The sequence below is a fragment of the Diadema antillarum genome, unplaced genomic scaffold (genome assembly GCF_040938485.1).
Source record: "Diadema antillarum isolate AM-2024a unplaced genomic scaffold, OU_Dant_1.0 scf00000017, whole genome shotgun sequence".
NCBI classification, from domain to species: Eukaryota; Metazoa; Echinodermata; class Echinoidea; order Diadematoida; family Diadematidae; genus Diadema; species Diadema antillarum.
Genome location: NW_027270906.1, coordinates 5176028 through 5200137, shown reverse-complemented (window position 1 = coordinate 5200137; position 24110 = coordinate 5176028). Strand labels below are relative to the sequence as shown.

Genomic DNA, 24110 nt, shown 5'->3' with positions numbered 1-24110 from the left:
ATATGCCAAGGGAATGACGTAGTCTTTATAGAATCTGAAGACCTTTTCAATCGTTATATTAGTGTGTTTTCTTTACATTGTTCTCCTTCTGGACAATTTCAAATTGCTGTCGAGTTCCAAGCCACACAAGACAGCGCATGCAATTGACCAAAAACTTGCCAGAATCACATCTTATGAAGGGATTTTCTGATGTACTCAATTTTTACCTATTTTTCAGTATTTTCAGTATTTTCTGTTCTTCCATTTTTAATTGGCTGAATATACATTAGGGGAACATTTTCAACTGTCAATGCAAAGCATTATTCACGAAGCCTTGACCATTCCCATTTCGTCTCTTAAAAGAAGAACCCCGGATGATTTTCAGACTCTTACATTTGAAAATCTATAAATTGGTTATACTATAAGTACAGAGTGACCTAGTCATTTTGGTGTCTCTTAGTTGTCAAACCACCACTTCAGATCAACATGTGTCCTTTAAACGGATTGAAATTTCATCCCATTCCAGGGGTCCACTTCGGTTCCAACTCCCTCCTGCCTCTCCAGCAAAGGATTTGCAAACATGAATGACAATAATATTGTTGGAAACCTTTGGTACTTTGGCAGAGGGCCAGCAGTTTGGATTAGTGATGTCACTTATTGATTGGTTGCACGTCCACTATTCCGGAAGGATTTTATTGCTGATTGTGAACATGACTAAAGAGAGGATAAGAATGATGTGAAAAAAACCCCAACAACAACATTGCATGTTGGATATGTAGTTCTATTTGCAGGGCATGCACTTATGAAATGTAACAGACAAAGTAAACCAGAAGCTTACACAAACAGCAAAATCGTAAGAGTTTGTTCGCAAAAACCGATAAGTCCATTTCTAAAGATTTTGAAGTACGGTCTCTGTCATAAACTACAAAATAATACCTTTTAAATGATATATTGGTCACTACATATAAAGGTAAATTTTTGAAGTTATGGTCAAAAGAAGCAAAATTTTTCTTATTATTCTCTTTATTTTTCTTGACCTTTAATCGCAAATATCTCCATTTGGCAAATATGGACTTATCGGTTTTTGCGAACAAACTCTTTTACCTGTCAACGGCGTTCGCAGACAAAAGTGTAGATAAATGTCTCGTGAACTCCTCTGACGTGTCTGATCGAATACAATGTCTCCCCAAAAGTTAGTGTTTCGTGTTCTTATTCTGTATATTGTTTAAAAGTAAAATGTAATGTGAACTTTATATGCATTTATTTCAACGTAAAGAATAAAAATGATTATGTCCGATTTCCTGTCCGATATCTTTATACCTGTCGTGTGAACACGCCCATTCAGTTCGATAAAAGAAGAATAAAACAAAAACAAAGGAAGTGACAAGCATGATGAAAATTATCATTTTCACTCGAATCATCCTTAGCTCCAATCAAAAGTACATTATTTGTTCAAATTTATTTGTATTGTGCGACGGATATGTTTTGTGTGTCACTCCTGCACACACCTAGCTCCCGTTGTAGCGCTTGGCTGGGTCAGCTGGGCTGGGCTAGCTTCGCTCGCCCTTATTCGCTCTTCCCTAGACACACTAAGAAAAGTAGTAGGTTCAACTTTGTACCTAAAAGATCATGCAGGCCGATGTCATACGGCAAGCACCTTTACTGGTGCGAGTTTGCACCTTTCAGACCGGAGAGGTGCAAAGCTGCACCTTCAGTGGTTCACCCATTGTGACACTGGTCTAAAAGGTGCAAAGTTGAACCTATTTTTCTTAAAGCGTACAGCGAGAGGGCCTTGTCAAAAGGCTAGCTCTGCATGGGTGCTGTTCGTTTTTCCGAAGGTTTGTTATTCCGAAGGTTCGTTAATCCGAAACACACAAATTCCCTATACCTAGAGGTCCGTTAATCCGAAAATGAAAAAGGGTTCGTTAATCCGAAAATTTGTGGCGTTATTCCGAAGGTTCGTTATTCCGAAGATTTGTTCATCCGAAAATTAAATTTGGAAAAACGAACCTTCGGAATAACGAGCTGTAACCGCTCTGCATTAGCACCCGCTGTGTCACTGATGATAGGTCTACAATGGAGGGAGGATAACACACTCGTAGCAGCGGAGTACTTACACACTCTAATGCATTCGTCCATGTGTCACAGACTCTTCTTCGATATAGAGACTCAGTATGGTCTGTCATTGCTGACACGCCCTTTTAACAGATTTCCCCAATCCCATATCGTCCAATCAGAGGAGCAAATGACTGTGACCACACCCCTTTGACAAAATCCGTTGTCTTAATTGGTCCTTCGAAACAAGCAGTTTCCCTAATTTTCCATCACATGACCGAACTATGGGTGTGGTTGGCATTCCTAGTCAAATGAAACCTTCCAAAATGCCGGATCTCAAGCAAAATAATGACATAGTATACTTGCTGCTATTTGAGGCAAACGAGGACGTACAAAACAACAGGAGCGACCACAATATAAAACAAACTCCCAAACAAACAAACAAACAAAGATACTCAGTATGTGTTTCCTCCCCTGGGAATGATCTGAAGCCTCACATTCTTCTCTCTTCTGTAACTTAAAAAGAATCACAGCTCCGCATTCTAGGTGCCTTTAGAAAACGAGAGTAAAGCTAATTAAGCAAGTAGAAGTTGAAATCCTACACAAATCAAGAATGTACACATCAACATTTCATGCGTTTGGAATAATCTAGAGTGATATTAGGCACCAGTTCAATATGCGTATAATATGTGGAGATGAAACATATTGATTGTCATTATATACCTCACTTATACTCTTCGATTGGCTTTAGAAAGAATTGCCGAATATCTACTGTAGAAGAATATGTTGTCATGGTAGTGAAAGAAATAACTTTTCATTTTTTTTTTATGTATTGAAAAACAAACGATTCGAATTCAGTCAAGATTCTTCTGTTAGCAATTTAGAGGCTTGCCAAGTGATGACGTTAATATTAAATTTTCTTGTAATTCGCCTATGTGGCTGTGATCGACATCACTGATCTTGAAAACGTGAAATTTGAAATTCACTAATTTTTCGTAATAATGCTTGTTTGATTGTATTTTAAAACGGATTTTCCTTGAACATTTTTAAAGCAGGACTGCGAGAAAACACCTTATTTGCGGAATGTCCCTCAACAATTCCCTTCCTCCTCGCCTTTTTGTCTTGTTTTGTTAAGTTTCATTTTCGAGTGAATGCAACCATCGACAGCTCTGGACGAAACTCCCTTCGCTGTTTATGGAAGTCACTCTGAACAACGACACATGTATGGGTTCTAAGGCATTCCAATTGAATGTTTAGCATTCCTCTACGGCTTAAAGTCATGCTCGATGCCATTATAGCCCGAGACTACATTTGGAGATGAAGAAATAGTTTCACAGTCATCAGATTGCAAGCTATAATTCACAGTAACATTTTGAATGAAATACTAGGTTTTGTTAAGAAAAGTGTCAAGATATACACCGTGTATTTCGTTTGTCCTTGTCATGTTCATATCAAAAAGAAATGAAAATCAGCTCCTCGTAAGAATGTAATATTTTTCCATGATGCCCTCATCATACTCACATTATTTGCGTATCTTTGTTTAGTAATCAATTAGTAATGATTAGTAAAGAATGATAGGGTGCATTTCTATACAGCAGCTGTTTATTTGTACTTGAAGGGCATATTTCTGTGTAATAATGTACTATTTGACATTGTGTCTATTTTATTATCATTATATAGTTACTAGTTTGGTATTGACATATTAGTAGCTGATTCGAGGTACATGCACTGGTCGGGGAGGAAGGCTTCGAGCCTCGGTGATTAAGTTTGCCTTTTCCTCCCATGGCATAACCGGCGGTATGCACCCAGAATCACCACATTCTGTATATCATGTTATATGAATTTCTATTTGTACTTTATGTTGAAATGCTAAATAAATTAAATGTAATGATAAAAGTTGCATGCTATATGCATAAAACTGTATAACTGCGCTGCAATATGATACTCCTATATCTGTTTGTTTTCTCATTGAAATCACAAATGACATAAATACAATTTCATAAAAATCAACGTATTTCAATTTACACAATGTTACAATAATTTATACTATATATATATATATATATATATATATATATATATATATATCTTATCTTTATAAAAAACAAAGGGCATGTTGACATTTATACTATATATATATATATATATATATATATATATATATATATGTCTTATATTGAAAGAAATTGGACTGAGGCGGGACGTTGCCAATTTCTTTCAATATATATGCAACCAACAATGAGGCACCGCGCACGTTCGGGACCAAGGGAACTATCTTCCACACTATATATATATGTATACATACACACATATTCCTTTATCTTTATATATATAAATATATAAAGATGAAGGAAAGAGAAACTAGCAAACAGCAGCTGTATACTGAAGTGCTTGGGTATGTCAATTCCTTCGACAAGGGCATTTGCATGAGTGAACATTGCCCGATTTCAACGTCTTTGAAATCATGATCTTTCATGGGTAGAGACGCCTTATGAATATATCATCTATTTACAGAAGGGTAATAATCACCAACCTGCCTGGGGACCTTCAGAGAGGATAAAAGCGAGAGAGAGGCATAGAACAGAGAGGTACAGAATAGAAATCTAAAGTAATCAGCTTAAAACACCAGAGAAGCTTGAAAAAAACCCGATTCGCTTTGGATATATAACCTCTAATTTAGCTCGTCCAATAACGTATTATTAAGAGAATACCAGAACTTTGGAAGTGCACGTAAAATGCCGTGTTCCCTTATAGCAGGGAGGTGGGAACACCACCCCCCTTCTTATCGTAGCCTTTGATCTTCAAGATGGAACTCTCAAAAAACTCCTCAGTAAACGAGAATGAGAGGTGGTTCTGAAGGTCAATAAGGAGAATGGTATCCCCCTTTATACCCTCTTGATGTCAAATATTGCAATCGCATTCAGTTTGGTTGAAGAAGCGCCAGTAAGAAAACATAATCGAAATTCAGACAGGCTGTTAAGTTTTCTAATGCTGTGCAGAGTGCCACCTGAGCTTCCGTGTTTACTCTATTAGTGACTTACAATATTCATACACGAGCGGCATTCTCTGTTAGCGATGTTATTATGCGAATATCAGAAACTTTAGGGCCTAAGGTATACCTAAGATATAATGGAGATTGGTACGATAATGCACTACTTTCAGCAACGTTGCTGTGTCATGTTTTATTTGTTTCGCTCTCCTGTAGTTCTACCACCCGATAAGGAGAGAAAGCATTACAGCGGAACAACAGATGTCTGTCGTCTATAGCGTTAACACCAAACTGTTGGCCGGCCAGATCCTCGGTATAACAACAGCAATTTTCTTGATGTAAACGAGGTCATCTTAGTCACAGAACGGCGTCGTTGCAATCCTCATTGTAAATACAACAGTGCCGCGTACAAACAGCGAGACGGTCAAAATTCATATCATTTCACACACACACACACACACAAACACACACACACACACAAAGTCAGAAACACAAGTATGATTGCAAAGTGTCTTTAATATTCAAATCAACACGTGAAATATGAAATGATTTGCAACAAATTTTTAACAAAGTCATCTATGCAAAATCAATTAACATTGTATTCTAACGTGCAATTAGTATGAATTGTGCAGGCTGTGATTTGCAGGGGCTGCTAAAAGCTGACATAACAAAGATTACATAACTACTGAACAGACGCGTGGTAGCTACGCAAACATGGCAGCCTTTTCCGTGGCGTCACAATAAAAGCCCAGCCCAAGGTAAACTCTTCTTTGTGTTAGCTCAGAATTTTTTCCGTTGAAGTGCTAAGCTTTGGGATTTGTGAATACTACACTCACATTCAGAGTGTCGGGAGACTGTAAAAGTTGGCCAGAGTGTATAACTATGACAAAAACCCTACAACTTGAAACTGACATAATAATTATGTTAAGGATAGTAATTATCAATTCCCCCTGCTTTCTGAAAGCGGTTAGTCAAATGCTCTTTCATTATGCTAGAAAAGTTAAATCATGTCTAATTTTCTTTATATTTTCTTTATAATTGGAGCCCACACATGATGCCATAAACTCAAGTAGTCTCCTCATCCAGCGGTTTCAACACAAAACTTTAAAAATTCATGACTTTTGCATCGATTGTCCGATTTCCTCAAACTTTCACTGATTATTTTCTACTAATGTTGCTGCTTTCATTCAGTCCACATTTCTCTTTGGGTTTTGTTTCCTTTAACGTTTGTCTTTAAGTACGCCAGCGGCGTTACGGCGAGACTAACATCTCTTCAAGATGTCAGGACTAACGTGTGGCTTCTTTTTAACATTTTTATACCTGCACATATTGTGTATATATGAATGCTTGTTATTTTCCAATTTTTATCTGAAGAATGATATAAAACGAATGAATGAATGAATGAATGAATGAATGAATGAATGAATGAATGAAAAATGAATTCAATTCTTTCCAGTATCATAGATTATTATACAGACTGATGTCCACTTATAAAAGCGAGTCCCTATTTGAAACTTGAAGCCTTCAGTTTGTACACCCGCGCCATCGCCAGTTTCTGCCCATTCCATTCTACGCTCGGATGGACAGTGTCCTACACTACTTTTTGCTTTGAGCAGGTTGTGCAGTTTACCATCAACATTGTTATACTGTGCAAACGCCTTACGTTTGGTGTACAGATAGATATTACCATTCGACAAACAATCTTGGTGCGTGTAAAACAAAAATAAATACACGGAGAGCGGCAAGGAAAAATAGCTCCGTCATGATGGCCTATGCACCGACCTATTTGTCCAGGGTCGCCTTGCTTGCATATGAATGGTTCGCTTGAGCACGTTGAAACCCTAGAAGGGGTAGAGTCAGCGTATTATGGTAGGCATCGCGTCTCGTCTTCTCAGGTAGACCCTCCTATATGGTAAAGGTTTGGCTCGCTGGCGGAACACTGTTGTACCAGTCACTGCGCTGTACGGGCCTCCTGCTGTTCGTCCAATCTGGTAAGTGACAGTGGTTCTTTCGTTTTTGAGAAAACTCGCTGTCTTGCAATATGCTTTATGATTGCTTTTGCGTACCCTTCTTTCTGTGTTTGAGACATGAAAAGTGATTATAATCTTTGTAGAGAATTCATAAGGGTAAAGGTAAAAAAAAAAGAAGCTTTTAAATGAAATGTTTCACCACGCCCAAAGCTGCATCCGTGGGACGTTGAATCAGTATAGGGTAATTATGCGTAGGTTGCTAGGAGATAGAAATGGGCGTGTGAATAACATCAGAGCTACACCGCGTATATTTAGATGGTGCATATTAGCTCAATGAGCAAATGAAATTAAAGTGGCTGATTTAATTACATTTTTGTTTTCTTATCAATCTCCCCTTCCCTCCCTTTCCCTCCCTTTTCCCCCTTTCCTCTTTCTCTTCTTTTTTTTCAGACCATAAATCTCCTCCTATCTTCTAGAAAAGACGAGAAACGTGAGAAAGATGCCGTCCTACAGATTGGTTTATTTCGACGCGCGAGGTCGAGTGGAGATCGCCCGGCTCCTCTTCGCCCTAAAAGGCGTCGAGTTCGACGATGTGCGCTATGAATTCACCGCCTTTGCTGAATCCGAAGACAAGAAGAGTGAGTGTCCTTCCAACGACGTTATTGGCGGATTGAGATAGAGTGAGGGGGGGGGGTGATAGAACAACACAAAGAAATAGTGCCATATCCCCACCCCCCCCCCAAAAAAAAAAAAAAAAATGATTTGTTATTGTGCAGTCTAACCCGGAAACCAAGCCAAGTCCTAACCCTCATCCTTTCTCTGTACCTGTAGGACACCGGAGTCAGTGTAACCCCAGGACACTATGTGGTCCGCGTACCGTGAGATTATTTGTGAACAGATTCTGAATACTAAAAGGATCACACACACACACACACACACACACACACACACACACACACACATACAGACGTATGACGTAATACTATGATTTATTATTAGTTATATCATTTCAAGTCCTACCAATTTGTTTTTGTTTTTAATTATAAAAAGGGATAGAGATAGAGCTTGCATGTGAAACTCTGTAGCCCAAGATTAATCCATAACTAATTGCAAATTTTCATGACTTATTGCTCTGATACTAATTAATTTTCTATAAAGGCTTCCATCAAGCTAATGATTTTGACCGCACATTATATGGCTTTCCTTTACTGTCGATCTTCAGCTCGCTGATCGTTTTATTAGAATAAAGATCAGTTGGACACGAAAGTGTGAAGCTTTAAGACTTTGAAAGCGCAAAAACGATTAATGCCATCATATTCTGCTATAAATTATACTGCTGTTGTGGCCAGAGGAGACAGGAGAACAGACTGTCAATCCGAGTTATATACGTGGTATCGAGTCCCTAGGCTGCCGTGGCTGTGCCCCTATAGGCAAGGCACGTCATCCTCATTGCTTCTTGTGAATGATGTTCGTTATTCCGAAGGTTCGCTAATCCGAAAATGAAATAAATTTCGTTATTCCAAAGGATCTTCATTCCGAAAAATACAATTCCCTATATCTACATGTTCGTAAATGAGAAAAGGGATAAATAGGGTTCATTAACCAAGCATTTTTTGCTTCATTCAGAAGGTTCGTTATTTCGAAAGTTTGTCCGGAAATGAAAAACAGCTTCGTTATTCCGTTCATCCGAAAATGAAAGGAAGGTGCGTACAAGCGAACCTTTGGAATTAGACGAACCTTATTTCGTTTTTGGATTAACGAACCTTCAAATAAACGAACTGTATAATTCTATTAAACCACCTCGCGCTTCATCTGTGCAAGGGGACTTCGACCACTAGGTGCCGTGTTTGCTTGTTAGTATTGTATTCAATGCCTCCTAAGCAGCCATTAAAAGATATCATAAAAAGTACAAATACCAACCGTCCATACTTAGACGCTGGATAAACACTGCGTCCAGGTATTCATATTCGTCAACAGTGCAGCCGTCGTATCGTCACACGATAGGCCTTTTTCCCCTTGGGGAGAAGCAGTTCTTCCAACAACAACAACAACAAAAAAAGAATTTTTCAACTTCAAAAAATACACCATGAAATAAAATTTCGATCAAGATTAATCTGTAAAAGTGTCAAAGAATCGCCGGTTTGCCTATGTAGTTCTGATCTTAAAACTTACCTAACTCTTCAGTGGCGTATCTAGGGAAAACGGCGCCCGGGGCAAGCGCGAAAGTTGCGCACCTAATTTCTGAAAAAGTGTTCAACCCCAACCCCATCCCGGTAGGGACTTTGAAAAAGTCCACATGATATGCTTTTTCAAGCACCTAAAAGGGGTCTTTTGAGGGTGACTTAAATGAAATAAATGTTGCTAAATTTTGGCGAGCGAGCGCAGTGAGCGAGCCGAAAATTTTTGTATTTCAGCTTACAAAAACATGGAATTCTTTTCATTTTTTGCTTATCAAATCTTACAATTCTAATCTAGATATAGTGACGGCCTTATAGATAACGATCTATACCAACAAACTAAGGACTTGACAAAATACTCTAAATTAGCATGCGCGAGTGAGCCGAAATTTGTATATTTCTGCTTCATCATCACGTTTTATTCTCATCTTTTTTTTTGGGGGGGGGGATAAATTTTGGCGAGCGAGCTCAGCGAGCGAGCCGAAAATGTTTGTATTTCATCTTACAAAACATGGAATTTTTGTCATTTTTTGCTTATTAAATCTTACTATTCTAATCTAGATTATAATGACGGCCTTATAGATAACGATTTATACCAACAAACTAAGGACTTGACAAAATACTCTAAATTAATATGCGCAAGTGAGCCGAAATTTGTATATTTCCGCGTCATCATCACGTTTTGTTCTTATCTTCTTCTTTTTTGGATAAACTTTGGCGAGCGAGCCGAAAATTTTTGTATTTCAGCTTACAAAACATGGAATTCTTGTCATTTCTTGCTTATTAAATCTTACAATTCTAATCAAGATATATTGACGGCCTTATAACGATTTATACCAATAAACTAAGGACTTGAAAAAATACTCTAAATTAGTATGCGCGAGTGAGCCGAAATTTGTATTTTTCTGCGTCATCATCACGTTTTGTTCTTATCCTTTTTTGATAAATTTTGGCGAGCGAGCGTAGCGAGCGAGCCGAAAATTTTTGTATTTCAGCTTATAAAACATGGAATTCTTGTCATTTTTTTTGCTTATTAAATCTTACGATTCTAATCAAGATATAGTGACGACCTTATAGATAACGATTCATACCAACAAACTGAGGACTTGAAAAATACTCTTAATTAGTATGCGCGAGTGAGCCGAAATTTGTATATTTCTGCGTCATCGTCACGTTTTGTTCTTATCTCTCTTTTTTTTGGATAAATTTTGGCGAGCGAGCGCAGCGAGCGAGCCGAAAATGTTTGTATTTCAGCTTATAAAACATGGAATTCTTGTCTTTTTTTTTTTTGCTTATTAAATCTTACGATTCTAATCAAGATATAGTGACGGCCTTATTTTTGTATTTCAGCTTACAAAACATGGAATTCGGAATTCTTGTGTGAACACAATAAACATTGCTATCTGTCTGCGTCATCATCATGTTTTGTTTTATCTTGTTTGATTTTGTTTTCTGCCCCCCCCCCCCCCCCCCCTTCTCCCTTCCCCCCGTCCGGGCGAGGTTTTTTTTCCCTTTTTCTTCTTCTTCTTTTTCTTTTTTCTTTCTTGTCTTCTTCTTCTTCTTTTTTTTTTCGTTTTTTCGTTTTTTGCGCTCCCAAGGAGTGGCGCCCGGAGCACGTGCCCCCCTTGCCCCCCCCCCTAGATACGCCACTGTAACTCTTACCATCAGTACTTACCAGGTATTCTTGTAAGTGTAAGTTCTCTCACAAAGTAAACTCTCCCAACTGAAAAGGGATCCAAACGGAAACCATAAAAATCCTCCTTATGCAGTATAGTCTGGGTGCCAAAGGCTGAACCTTGTTTTACCGTCCACCCAATGTTTTTTGATGGTTTTACCCTATTTCGGGGGTGCTGAATCCGAATCTGCATGATGCAACTCTTGCATCCTTGAGGATTTTGAGATATTCAAGATGGCCGCCAAAATGGCCGCCAAAACCGGAAATTCCCATGTATTTCCTTCTAAATGGTGAGAAATTGAAAACAATTGATGGTTCCAAGCTATTTCCAGGATGCTGAATCCGAATCTGGCTGATGCGACTGTATAACTTCCATGTTCTGGACCCCATGGAAGACCAGCGATGCCATGTTGGCATCGCTGAATATGGGCCATCCAGCCGTTGTTGTTTTTATACGGAAAATAAGATTAATCAATCAATCAAATTATGGCCTGCTGGTATTTGGTGTTGAAATTTGTCTTGTATTCTTATGAGTCTCGCCGCGTACTCTTATGAAACTTGTGTCATATTCTGATTACGTCACTACAAATGGTTGCATCCATGACCACTATAGTAGATATCAATATAAGGGTAATTTCAAAAGCACTCTGCGTGATTATGATATTCATAAGTACTGGACTATCAACTATTACCTTACATGTTGTCGTTTGTTTGTTTGTTTGTTTTTTACTGCGCGTTACCTGTGATTTTTCCATCCCCTCATGGCATGTCAAAGGAAAGGTTCTCTTTGTTACAGTGCTTTGGCTGCCATGTTTGTTTGCTTTTTGTCTTTGTTTTTGTTTTTCTCTCCTGAACATGTGACATTTTGTAGATACGAGGTTTGTCGCCCCATATTGTATATATATATATATATATACTTGTCTTCAACAATGTCATCTAGACCACCAATATAAACCAATTAACCAATGTGAGTGTTCATGAATGAAACGATTAAAACTGTTCATGGATTAAAACAGGTAATGTTGGGAATCTCAGTAAACTTCTCTACATCACTACCACAGTATGATCGAGATGGGTATGTCTTGTCCACTGATTGTTAGTGTCCAAAACATATCCATGATATGTAGATGAAACAGTGTAATCTTTCAAATATTCAACCTCATCTGTAGTCTTGCAGGATTCATTCCTGGCACAGCTGTATCTTACAAACTCCAAGATATCCGGTAAAGCTGGTTTCACTGTACAGCAAGTTCAAACTGGGATGTACAATATGCGTTCGTTTATCAGCAGAGTATGGTTGGGTTTAGATTTTGCCATTGACGAAAACCTGAAATAGGGTAAAACTATCAATTGTTATCAATTTATCACCATTCTGGCGAGCATTTTGGCGGCTATCTTGAATATCTCCAAACTCTCAATGATGCAACGGTGGTATCGTCCAGATTCGCATTCAGCACAGTGATCGAAATAGGGTAGAATCATCAATAAAATTGTTCTCAATTGCGAAACATTAAAATTGAAATACGTGGAAAGTGGTTTAGGCGGCCATTTTGAAATCGGAATGGGATAGAACCATCAATTGTTCTCAATTTTGAACTATTGACAAAGAAATACGTGAGAATTTCCGGTTTTGGCGGCCATTTTGGTGGCCATCTTGAATATCTCAAAATCCTCAAGGATGCAGGAGATGCATCATCCAGATTCGGATTCAGCACCCTCCAAACAGGGCAAAACCATCAAATGTTTTCAATTTCTTACCATTTAGAAGGAAATACATCGGAATTTCTGGTTTTAATTGGCGGTCATTCGGCGGCCACTTTGGCGGCCATCTTGAATATCTCGAAACCCTCAAGGATGCAAGAGTTGCATCATCCAGATTCGGATTCAACACCATCAAAATAGGGTAAAACCATCAATTGTTTTCAATTTCTCACCATTTAAAAGGATATACATGGGAATTTCCTGTTTTGGCGGCCATTTTGGCGGCCATCTTGAATATCTCAAAATCCTCAAGGATGCAAGAGTTGCATCATCCAGATTTGGATTCAGCACCCTCGAAATAGGGTAAAACCATCAAAACGTTCTTAATTTTTCACCATTGACAATAAAATTCGTGAGAATGTCCGGTTTTGGCGGCCATTTTGACGGCCATCTTGAATATCTCAAAATCCTCAAGGATGCAGGAGATGCATCATCCTGATTCGGATTCAGCACCCTCCAAACAGGGTAAAACCATCAATTGTTTTCAATTTCTCACCATTTAAAAGGAAATACATGGGAATTTCCGGTTTTGGCGGCCATTTTGGCGACCATCTTGAATATCTCAAAATCCTCAAGGATGCAAGACTTGAATCATCCAGATTCGGATTCAGCACCCTCGAAATAGGGTAAAAGCGTCAATTGTTTTCAATTTCTCAACATTTAGAAGGGAATATAGGAATTTCCGGTTTGGGCGGCCATTTTGGCGGCCATCTTGAATGTCTCAAAACCCTCAAGGATGCAAGAGTTGCATCATCCATATTCGGATTCAGCACCGTCGAAATAGGGCAAAACCATCAAAAAACATTGAGTGGACGGTAAAACAAGGTTAGGCCCAAAAAGTGGCTTTGGCACTCAGACTAGTACATTTTGTAATGCTCCCCATGCACTGAGTGATTGTACACTACGTATTCTTTCTTTGTGTGGCCCTTAAAAGGGCCTACCCACACTGGAAACTGCCTACAAACGTATGTATTTGTCGGCGGTCTATCACAAAATGCTATAGTCGGTCCTGCTGAACTAACATGCTGGATTACTTAATTGTGCTAGTCCAGCATGTGACAGACTAGTTTTCAGTGGCCTGGGAACCTTCAGAGATTTCATGAGTGTCAGTTGTTCTTGGTCTTGCATGCCAGGAACTGTGTGGTCTTGAAATGAGCCTGCCACGTATCGCTAAACCGACGAATGTAGGTCTTTTTGCCAACAAGTGTTTCCAATTTATTGGTAATTGGTTTATGAATCATTGTTATGAGCCATTGGTTTCATTTCGAAAACCAAGTTATGATTTATAAGGCCTATACAACCATCATCATCTTGTCTTGATACATCAGAATGAATGCTTAATTACTGGTATGTCAGATGTTCCTAGGTGGGACAAGCTCCTGCAAACTATCCGTCTTGGGATACTTTTTTTAACGGAAATGTGAGTGAACGTGATGTCAGACAACATCGTCAAAATTGATTGATAGGCCTACATACAATGGTCAGTTTTTGTTTTTCAATCCATTATGCCGACAGAAGCCCCGCTAGGCCAGGTACCCATCCTGGAAGTGGAGGGACAGCCAATCATGCTGCAGAGCCGGGCTATTCAGCGCTACCTCGCCCGGGAATTCGGTGAGATACACCCCTGAGGTGCTTTAGTTTCTTTGTGGGTTTCCTTGTTTGATGTGATGTTTGTCTGTATGTAACCTGCACAAATCTGTTCCTATTGATTCATCGTAAATAGGTAAGTGGAATCGTGACCCACAAAGTGAAGGCAATGTCCAATGTTAACGCTTGTTCTTAATATGCATAGAGTATCTATACGTACCTACGTGTTCGTGTGTGTGTGTGTGTGTGTGTGTGTGTGTGTGTTTGCGTGTGTTTACAAAAGTGAGTTGAATAAATATTTACTCACTTCTTTTCTTAATTTATTAATTCTTTCATTCATTTATTCCTTCGATCGCTTGTTGCTTGGCCGTCAACCGTCCGTGCGGCTGATCTGCGCGTTGCAAGAGCGGTCGTTGGGCAAAGGACAAGACGTCTATCAAACTCCTAGTTCCCACCAACTATGGCGGATCTCTTCATATCATATAGAAACTGTTTACTGTTAGCATCTTTTATTACCGAATGAAATAAAAATTCACAATATCCGAACTTCCCTTATTCTTATGTAATTTTTATTGTTATCGTTATTATTATTATTATTATTGTTATTGTTATTATAATTATTATCATTAGTATATCATTATTATCATTATTGCTGATAGGCTTGTAAGATTTTACACTTTCTTTTTAGAGTAACTGTTATAAGGGATGGTATAGTATTGGTTGAGGTGAGGATTCAGCTTTTAGTTTTCTTGCGAGACTCGAAACCACCATGACCACTTTATGAAATATTAAAGAGCATACAATTCTAACAGGAATTCAAAGTTCATTTGATGAAAGTCGGTTTTGAAATGACTGAGATATCCAAAAACAAAGTTAAACAAAGCGATCCAAATAATGGGTCCCGTATTTTATTAGGATCGCTTTGTTTTAGGTTTATATCTCAGCCATTTCAAAACCAATTTTTATCAAATAAACTCTGAATTCCTCTGATGATTCTTTGCCTTTCATAATTCAAAAGAGATTTCTCCTTATCTCCAAAATCACCGTAAAAACAAAAACAAAACAACAACAACAACAACAACAACAACAACAACACCAACAAAAAAAAAAACCCCGTTGGAAACCTGAGGCCCCATCTCAACCGAATGCCATCCCTTTAAGTGGTCCGGAATTCTCTTTCGTAACGGGGCTACTTCATTATTGATTGCATTACACAGATTTCTATGGCAGCAACAACCAGCAGTCAACCTTCATTGACATCGTGGCCGAGACCTGCGACGAGTTTCACGAGGGGACGTATAGATTCCTCTTCTACGAGACGGACGAGACGAAGAAGGTATCATGGAGCTGTAAAGATGGGGTCATCCCACTAGACCGACACCCACGAGTCATACAGCCCACGAGCTCGACATTGAAGACAGGTCCACGAGTCATACAGCTCACGAGTCATACAGCACATGAGTTCGACACTATACTGCTATAGGTGAAAACAGCCCACGAGTTCGACAGATACAACACGGGGCTTATTGTGTCGGTCTCGTGAGTCTTGTTAGCTTATATAGTGTTGAACTAATGGGCTGTATGACTCGTGAGCTGTATAACTCATGGGCTGCATGACTTGTGAGCTGTATGACTCGTGGGCTGTATGTTTCGTGGGTGTCGGTCTCGTGACGTGCACCCGTAGAGATGACACTATGATATACATCACGATATTCATAATATTCACGTATCAATCATTTTGCTCCGCGGCGCATATAAATGCGAAGAAGTAGTGATATATATCTGGATTCTCTTTGCTTAAAATTTCACTTCTCAATTTTCATTCTTTTCTCCCTACAATGTTTAACCAAGGAGGTACTAGGCGAGCCTAGTACCTCCTTGGTTTAACATAAAGTAAGTTTTAATGCTCATTTGTGCTTTGACTTTGTCCCTGTTGATTACATATCATATTTCGGTACCTTTCCGAACTGTTTATCATGGGGAGTGACAGTCTTTTTTTTTTTTTAAATCGTGAATCTTAAAAAGAAAGGAATCACCTCTCCGTTGATTACTCTTGTATTCAGGTATCACGACTTTGCCAAAGAAATCTTGCACTCCTAGACTGCAGCTCAAAGAAAGTTCCTTTACCACAGGTTTCTGACGTGTAATGAGACACGTTTGGACTTTATGTAAACTTAATATAGCTTGGACTCAATGAAACTTGAAATGAAAAAAGTTTTAATGAGGAAAATTGAACTTTATGAAGATGAGTATTCGATGGTACTCCACTCTCAAGCTTCAATGGTGTTGTTTCTTGAAAGAAAAAGTTTTGATACATTTTCGATGAAAAGTAAGTATTCCTCCAAGCTGTTACTAGAAGACTGGCCAGGCAAGTGTTATCCATGCTTCCTTGAAATTTGTGTGAAATTCTGTTTATATTTTCTTGATTTGATAAGACTATTGTATCATATGGGCGTCGCTACGTTTTTCAAAAGTGAGAGGGTCGACTTTACGGGAAAAGGAATGTAGACTAGTTTTCAGGTTGGAGGGGGTACATTTTGCTGCCACTAGTCTATCAAAATCTGCTGGCAAGAAAAACAAAATAATGAATCGTAATATTGTTGGCTGCCAATTCATCCCAAAAATCTACTTACAATAAATAAATAAATAAATACATAAGAAAATAAAAAAGATAAGTCTTCATAGTTTTGGCTGCCACTTCTCTACCACCATCGCGTGAGAAGCAAAACACAAACCAATAAAAACAAAACAAAACAAAACAAAAACAAAATCAAAAGTAAGTCTACATATTTTTTTCTTTTTTTCTGCAAATGAGGGGCAAAAAGTCAGACCATATATATAAATATATATATATATATATATATATATATATATATAAGAGTTTGTTCGCAAAAACCGATAAGTCCAAATTTGCCAAATGGAGATATTTGCGATTAAAGTTCAAGAAAAATAGAGAGAATAATAAGAAAATTTTTGCTTCTTTTGACCATAACTTCAAAAATGTACTTTTATATGTAGTGACCAATATATCATTTAAAAGGTATTATTTTGTACTTTATGACAGAGACCATAATTCAAAATCTTCAAAAATGGACTTATCGGTTTTTGCGAACAAACTCTTTATATATATATATATATATATATATATATATATATATATATAACCTTCTCAAAAAAGTGGGGGCGCGAGCCCACTTCCCCCCCCCCCCCCCTCCCTGTATGTATTAACATGGCAAATTATCTTGACGTCTCCGTCTAGAAAGGATGACGCTGGAAATTCATATATAGACAGTCGTAACTTCTTAACAGCATGTCTTATTTTCATCAAACTTTCACCGAGTGGTTCTGTACTCTTTCTAATTTTACTTTTTAAGCTAGAGGCACTTCTCTATAGCAAGCAAACAAAATAAAAACACACACAAACACAATAACAAAGACAAAACAAAACAAGAACAAATAACAACAAACCAGCAACCTTGACCTTACGCTGAAAGTTGAGAAGAACACGTAAACCTTGGAAGTGTTTATACCTTGAAATAATGTTGAGCTTCTCGCTTTTTCCACTCCACCACCCCTAGGCCGAGTTGAAGAAGAAATTCGTCGAAGAGACCACGCCTCGGATCCTTTCATTCCTGGAGAAGATGCTGGGTTCTACCGACTACTTCGTCGGAGACAAGGTAAAAATTACTCATCGTCAGCTCCCCCAAAAAAGAGATACCAACGATATCAAACTCCCAAGATTCGTTAATCCGAAAAAAAGAAGATTTGTCATTCCAAATGTTCTCTGATTAGACATGTTCGAGACTGAAATAAGCTTCGCTTATGTGAGAAATGAAGAAAAAAAAAAACGAACTTTCAAAAATACATACGAGCCTTACTTTATTTTCAGATTAACGAATCTTGAGAATAACGAATCTTATGTCATTTTCGGTAATACGGAACTTCGCAATAACGAACCTTCCAAATAACGAACTGTAAACGGCATTATTGGCATCTAATACATTTAGGACGTTTAACACATTTAACGACACCAGCCGTGCTTCAGCCATACCTGCCCCTCTTTATACCCTACCTTATATTTTTACACTGGTCTGTTTTGATGTGAATTATTTTGAAAAAGAACGTCTCGAGGTAGATTTTTACCGTATTCTTTGTTCAATGACCATTAGCTTGCTTGAGAATATTGAACTGTTGGATTGTATTCCAGGGGTAACAGTATCTACTCTTGGTGTTAGTATTTGCATTGTAATTGTCACTTCCACTGAAAACCATACCATAATGACGATGAATATATAGAATGTGTTGTCGCACATTGAATTTTATGTTCAGCAATCGATCGGGTATATACATATATATATATATATATATATATATATATATATATATATATATATATATATATATATATGTATACCCGATCGATTGCGGTACATAAAATTTGATATACGAGATATATATATACAGATATATATATATGACATAATATGCTTGTCAACCGGCTCAGTCCATGTTCCCTCGGCCGTTCCACGGTAAAAGGGTCTATCTTGAGAAATGTTTCTTCGGAGAAAGACGGGTTTAAAGTTTGGTGTATTTGTATGTCTGCCTCTTGTGTTTGTAAAGAGAATGGCTTGTGAGTGTTATGTATTATGAAATTATGAAAAATTTCGATATTTCTTTGACCTCACATCTGTAGCCATCACTTGCTGATGTCAACGTCCTCAACCTCGTTGACGTCGGGAAGGACCATCTCGGCGAAGAAGTCTTCGCCAAACATCCAAAACTCTTGGAGCTGAGTAAGCGCGTCTCAGCAATTCCAAGCGTCAAGGCCTATCTGGACAAACGACCCAAATGTCAGTACTGAGCTTCTCCTTCACGCACCTGATGGGTTGCCATGGCAGCAGACTTCTACAAATGTCCACAAAGATTTTTAGAAATCAACGGTCACATATCCCCTGTAAGGATGAATAGAATGCTCAGCAATAGTTGAACACAATACTAATCTTTCTATTTGCTTCTAGAGAGTTCAAAAAAATATCTACACAAAGGGGAGGATATTATTATATCAAAATGAAGACTGATTCAAGATATTGTAATACATTAATGAAGCCTATATGTGCAGAACGTTATAGATTTGTATCCTCTGTGGTTGATACTATTCTAGATGATAGGGCAGCAGAGGCACAGGCAAGATCAGCGTTGCATCATATATGTTGGTTATCGCTCATAGGGTAGGTCATAAAAAGCTAACGAAGTCTAACCAAGAGATACATGCACTATGTTATGTATGAAGGGTAGACTATACAGTCATGAAATCACAGTTCCATCATGGAGTGTCGGAGGTCATCCCAAAAGGAGCAATATTAAGACTGTGAAATATATAAGTCTATTGTCTTGTTCTACTCCTGTATAACGGTCAGTCCGAATTGTTTATTATTTCCCACCCAATCAAGACAGCACATGGAATTTATCAAAACTTCAAATATTCATAATTTTTAAAGCGATTTTCTAATATACTAATGCGTTTACCGGCTGATTCCCAGCATTTTGTTCATTTCATCGGCTGGAGTTACACTTATCTTGAGGAAATTTTTACTATAAGTTCATACGTTATAAGTTAATATAAGTTCTTCATCTTCCTTTTTTCCCATCTCCTTGAGCGCATGCAATATGTCTTGTATGCTGTTGAATGCGTATGTTCTGATGATAATAATCTGCTGCAACTCTATTCAATAAAAAAAAAAAGAAATGTGAAATATTGTGAGCCTGTTCATTTTGAGTCAACTCACAGTCTCCTCTTTTATCCCTCCTTCCAAGTAATGACCTGATCTTGATAGAGCCTACTGAAAGACCAAATGAAAGCGAAATGTCAAACCGACTTTAAGTTGACTTTCTCAGAGCAATACCAAGCATGCATGCGGAGTGGTAATATTTTCCTTAAAATCAAACGTCAAAATGGGTCATTAGTCATATCTTCCTAATTTCTTATCCGATTTTTGTTATTTTTGTATCGTTCTGTAGGATTTTTCTTTCTTTCATTCGAAGCTTATTTATTTTTGGGGGTGGATTTCCTCTTTAACTCTACATCACCGAATAGCATGGTAAAGAGATAGCATCAACACCAACCATGTAATATTGAAATTTCTCACATTATTACAGTACCGCGCATATATCTTTTTGGTGGCAACACCTGGAAGGCCTATATACTCTGTAACTTTGATGGGATTCATTGTGATGTAGTAAATTTACGTGATAAAATCCAGGTTAGACCTCTAACAGCACTCCAGTGGCTTTTGACAGAGAATCTCTCAATTCTTTCATAAAAACAAACAAACAAACAAAAACACCGCAAAAATAGGACAACGTAATGTGGATGCAAATTTAGATCTTTTATTTACAAAGAGTGGAGCCAATTAACATCAGAAAAATATCAAAGATCAATCGCATTTATACAACAACGAAACAATCCGAAAAGTCAAATATTGTATTGACACTGTCCAAGTAGGTCCCTATATATGACAGAAGCTCTAGTGTCCACACTTGGCATGCAGCACTATAGACAATATACACAATTAGATGAAATCCTACCGAATAAATAACGACCTGTATTAGTGTTAGCTCTACAATGACGCAATTATTACAAAGATTCATATCAAACAACATATGTACTTGAATTCATCATCTATTGCTTTACTATATGGACGTTTAGGTGATTCGGCAGTATATTGAAAAACACATGTATACGTAAATTCCACAAACTGAAGCTACAAATCCAAACACAAATTGAAAAGTTTTATCTTTGTACAACACTAAATTATACGCGATTACTGTGCATATTTCGAAACATGAATCAGCAAACAGCAAAGTGGGGAAAACACCCCATTCTCTCGACATTGAACAAGGACGAGAGAATACATCATACAACATACGAATAACGAGAATAGAGAGATATTTCAGGAGACAGTCAACACGATTTAAAGTATTTTACAATGGGGAATACAATGCCTCACGCGTTACGTCATCAGTTGAAGCGGTTAATAGCACTCGGAGATAGAATGATACACGGCTTTTAGCGGCCAAGTCGTCAGGCGTTAGTCCACAAACACGGTATATCTAGCACACCCCAATAGCCTTTCCACAAAATGATGAGACAAAAGTATGCTTTATACCACCCTGCCCGTATGATATTACAAAATGCGTACAACATTCTTCTTCAGCACACCACCACTTTACGTCACTTAATTATGCGAAGTGTTTACAAACAGGTTACTACGGACAAAAGCTATAAGAGGACATGTCAAGTGATTTCGTTCCTTGGAGAAAAGGATCACTCTTGGGAAGAAAATGCTGTAAAAGAAAGGTGATCTTCACAGAATTTACTAAAAGCAAGGAACTTCTATTTGAAGCTCCTTCCTCGAAGGCAGTGCCTATGTAGAGGGCAAGAAAAGGAACAGAAAAAAAGATAATTGCCAAACTGGCTTCCACAGTGTATATTTACATATATACACACATGACTGATGACACAAGACATTTGCATTTTGCGAAGAAAATTACAATATATTATGAAAGAATACTAACAGGTAGTTTCTTTGTACAGTGTTTGAGTCTGAAGATCGCGATCGGGAACTGCAAGATTTAAAATTGGCGTAAAGTAGACGTCTTCAATTCATGACCACAGGAGAATTAACATTTAAACTCATATTCGTTTAATGTTTGCGTTTGAATGTAATTCCCAGAAAGATATTCATGTTGCACTTTAAAATAAAAAAATACATGCAAGAACAAAGAAAAAATATACCAACAACGATGACGTCATCAAAAGTTGGTGTAAACGAAATCGTAAACTTGCCGAAAGGTAATGCCCCTTTTTTCGTGTGCTAAATTCTGCACGAGGTCTATTAATGATATGAAACATAATAATGTGATATAATATTCTCACTTTATAACGAAAAATGAACATCTTAAGGTCAGTCTCCACGTTACATCACGTCCAAAAAATGACAATCCGATGCACAGATGAGCTGAAGGATATTAACACAAGACAGAGCACATTATTCCACTGCACTATGCTATAAAGACTTTATTATTAGAAGATGATAGTTACACTCCCTTTGGCACTAGACTTTGGACAAGACACCTGTTAATATTTTCAAAGTTTTCTCACAAAAGCCACGATAATTCTGCAGCTAGCATGCATTATGAACATTAAAATACTTTGATTTCCTATAAACCAAAATCTATGCGGTACAACCAGATGATTACAAATAAGTTATGGAAAGATCATTTCTTCATATATTTTCTTCAAGACTAATAAATGCTGGGTGGAAAGAATGCATAAGTATGTTTTGTACTATGAATGAAAGATGTAAATAAACCATTACATTAGGTGGAGAATAAAATGTCCTTTCACAATGAACAATAAACTGAATTAATCAAGACATACTGTGCACTTTCGTACCACTAAATAAGCTGTACAGAGACTCATTCAATATCATGTAGAACATCCATGCTTACTTCATCAAATTCAAGCAATTTGTAGAAAATTGTAAAAGGGCTCTAAAGATACTGACCATTGGTTCCAAACTGACGACATATATGTTGAATGAAGTCTTTCAATCATCTCACATCAATTATACAATGTTCTAGTCTAATGTACAATGTTCTCATTCTATTCTCACAAAAAAATTCACATCATATTCAAGAATGTTTCACTCTATTTGTACAAAGTTCTTGTTCTATTCTTACAAAAAATTTACTTCATTTCTATGTTCTCACTTCAATGCCACAAATTTGTCACTCAATTTTTTAAACTATTCTCACTTCACTCGGTAATATTCTCAATCATATTTTACAATTTTCTCACTTCAATCCAACATATTCTAACTCAATTTTTAGCACAATATAGCAGACCTCAACTCGTTACAATGTTCTCACTGCAAATTTCATAAATTCTTCCAATTCATTTTCAAACATTGTTTTCATTCCATTTTAACAAAGACCTCACTTTGTGTCAGCGCTGTGTACTACATTACATTATCCATTCATTTTGTTCATTTCATTCTACAATGGTTGTGCCCATAAAATAGTTCATAGAAATCATTCCCTCAAAACAAGGATCCCTACCTCCTCATATCCATTTCATTTCTCAAGAAGTTTTCGGCAGACAGAGTATATATAATGATTTAACTTGGGTGAAATATCACAGAAAAAATTGTGGCCATTAACCCTACCTTACCTGGGCTATTTAGCGAGCTTGAATTCCGGGGGGGGGGGGGCATTATGGCCCCCCCCCCCCCTTCAGATCTCGGCCGTTGATCGCGCGATCGCCGCAAAATTTTGCATGAACATAAAGCCGGATGTAGTCTACAAGACTGTTAAGTTAAATTTTCCAAAAATGTGCATTTTCTATGTTAAATTAATTATTATGCAAATATATGCAAAAAACCGAATTTTCGTCTGTAATTGGCTTATAAAAGCTTATGGAATGCTGATTTTTGGTGTAAATATTACTAGTGACATTCCAAACATTTGTGCGTAAAAAAAGAATTCAGTATCAAAATTAATTTCTGATGTTTTTTATTGTTTTTTCAATTTTTTTATGTACTTCTTCGTTTTTTCGAACTTTTGTTTTTGTTGTTTTTTTCAGCAGAATTTGTCATACACATTTTTTGAAGCATAATTATACTAAAATAAATTGATTTAAGCCATTAAAATTAAAAATATGAATCTTTATGTGAATTAATTGAAAAAACACAATTTGTATTGACTTTGTGCACAAAATCACGTTTTTGAGCAATTTTGGGGTTGACGAAAATTTTTTGAAGGGGCGTGGCTTCGGAACGGTATGCCCGGGCGCGACAAATTTGGTCTCGAAAGTTGCGCGAGACTTGAAAGTAAAAAGTCAGCGAGCGGCGCGGTCA

At 37.5% G+C, this 24110-nt stretch overlaps 1 protein-coding gene across 1 annotated transcript; it reads left to right on the top strand.

The window, feature by feature from the left end:
* The first annotated feature begins 6878 nt into the window (after window positions 1-6878).
* On the top strand, window positions 6879-19960 carry LOC139727383 (S-crystallin SL11-like). Its single transcript, XM_071638345.1, has 6 exons — window positions 6879-7014; window positions 7444-7631; window positions 14122-14217; window positions 15411-15529; window positions 17772-17870; window positions 18887-19960. The coding sequence occupies exons 2-6, from the start codon at window positions 7493-7495 to the stop codon at window positions 19052-19054; spliced, it is 621 nt and encodes a 206-aa protein (XP_071494446.1). The 5' UTR covers window positions 6879-7014; window positions 7444-7492; the 3' UTR covers window positions 19055-19960.
* Window positions 19961-24110: the final 4150 nt, after the last annotated feature.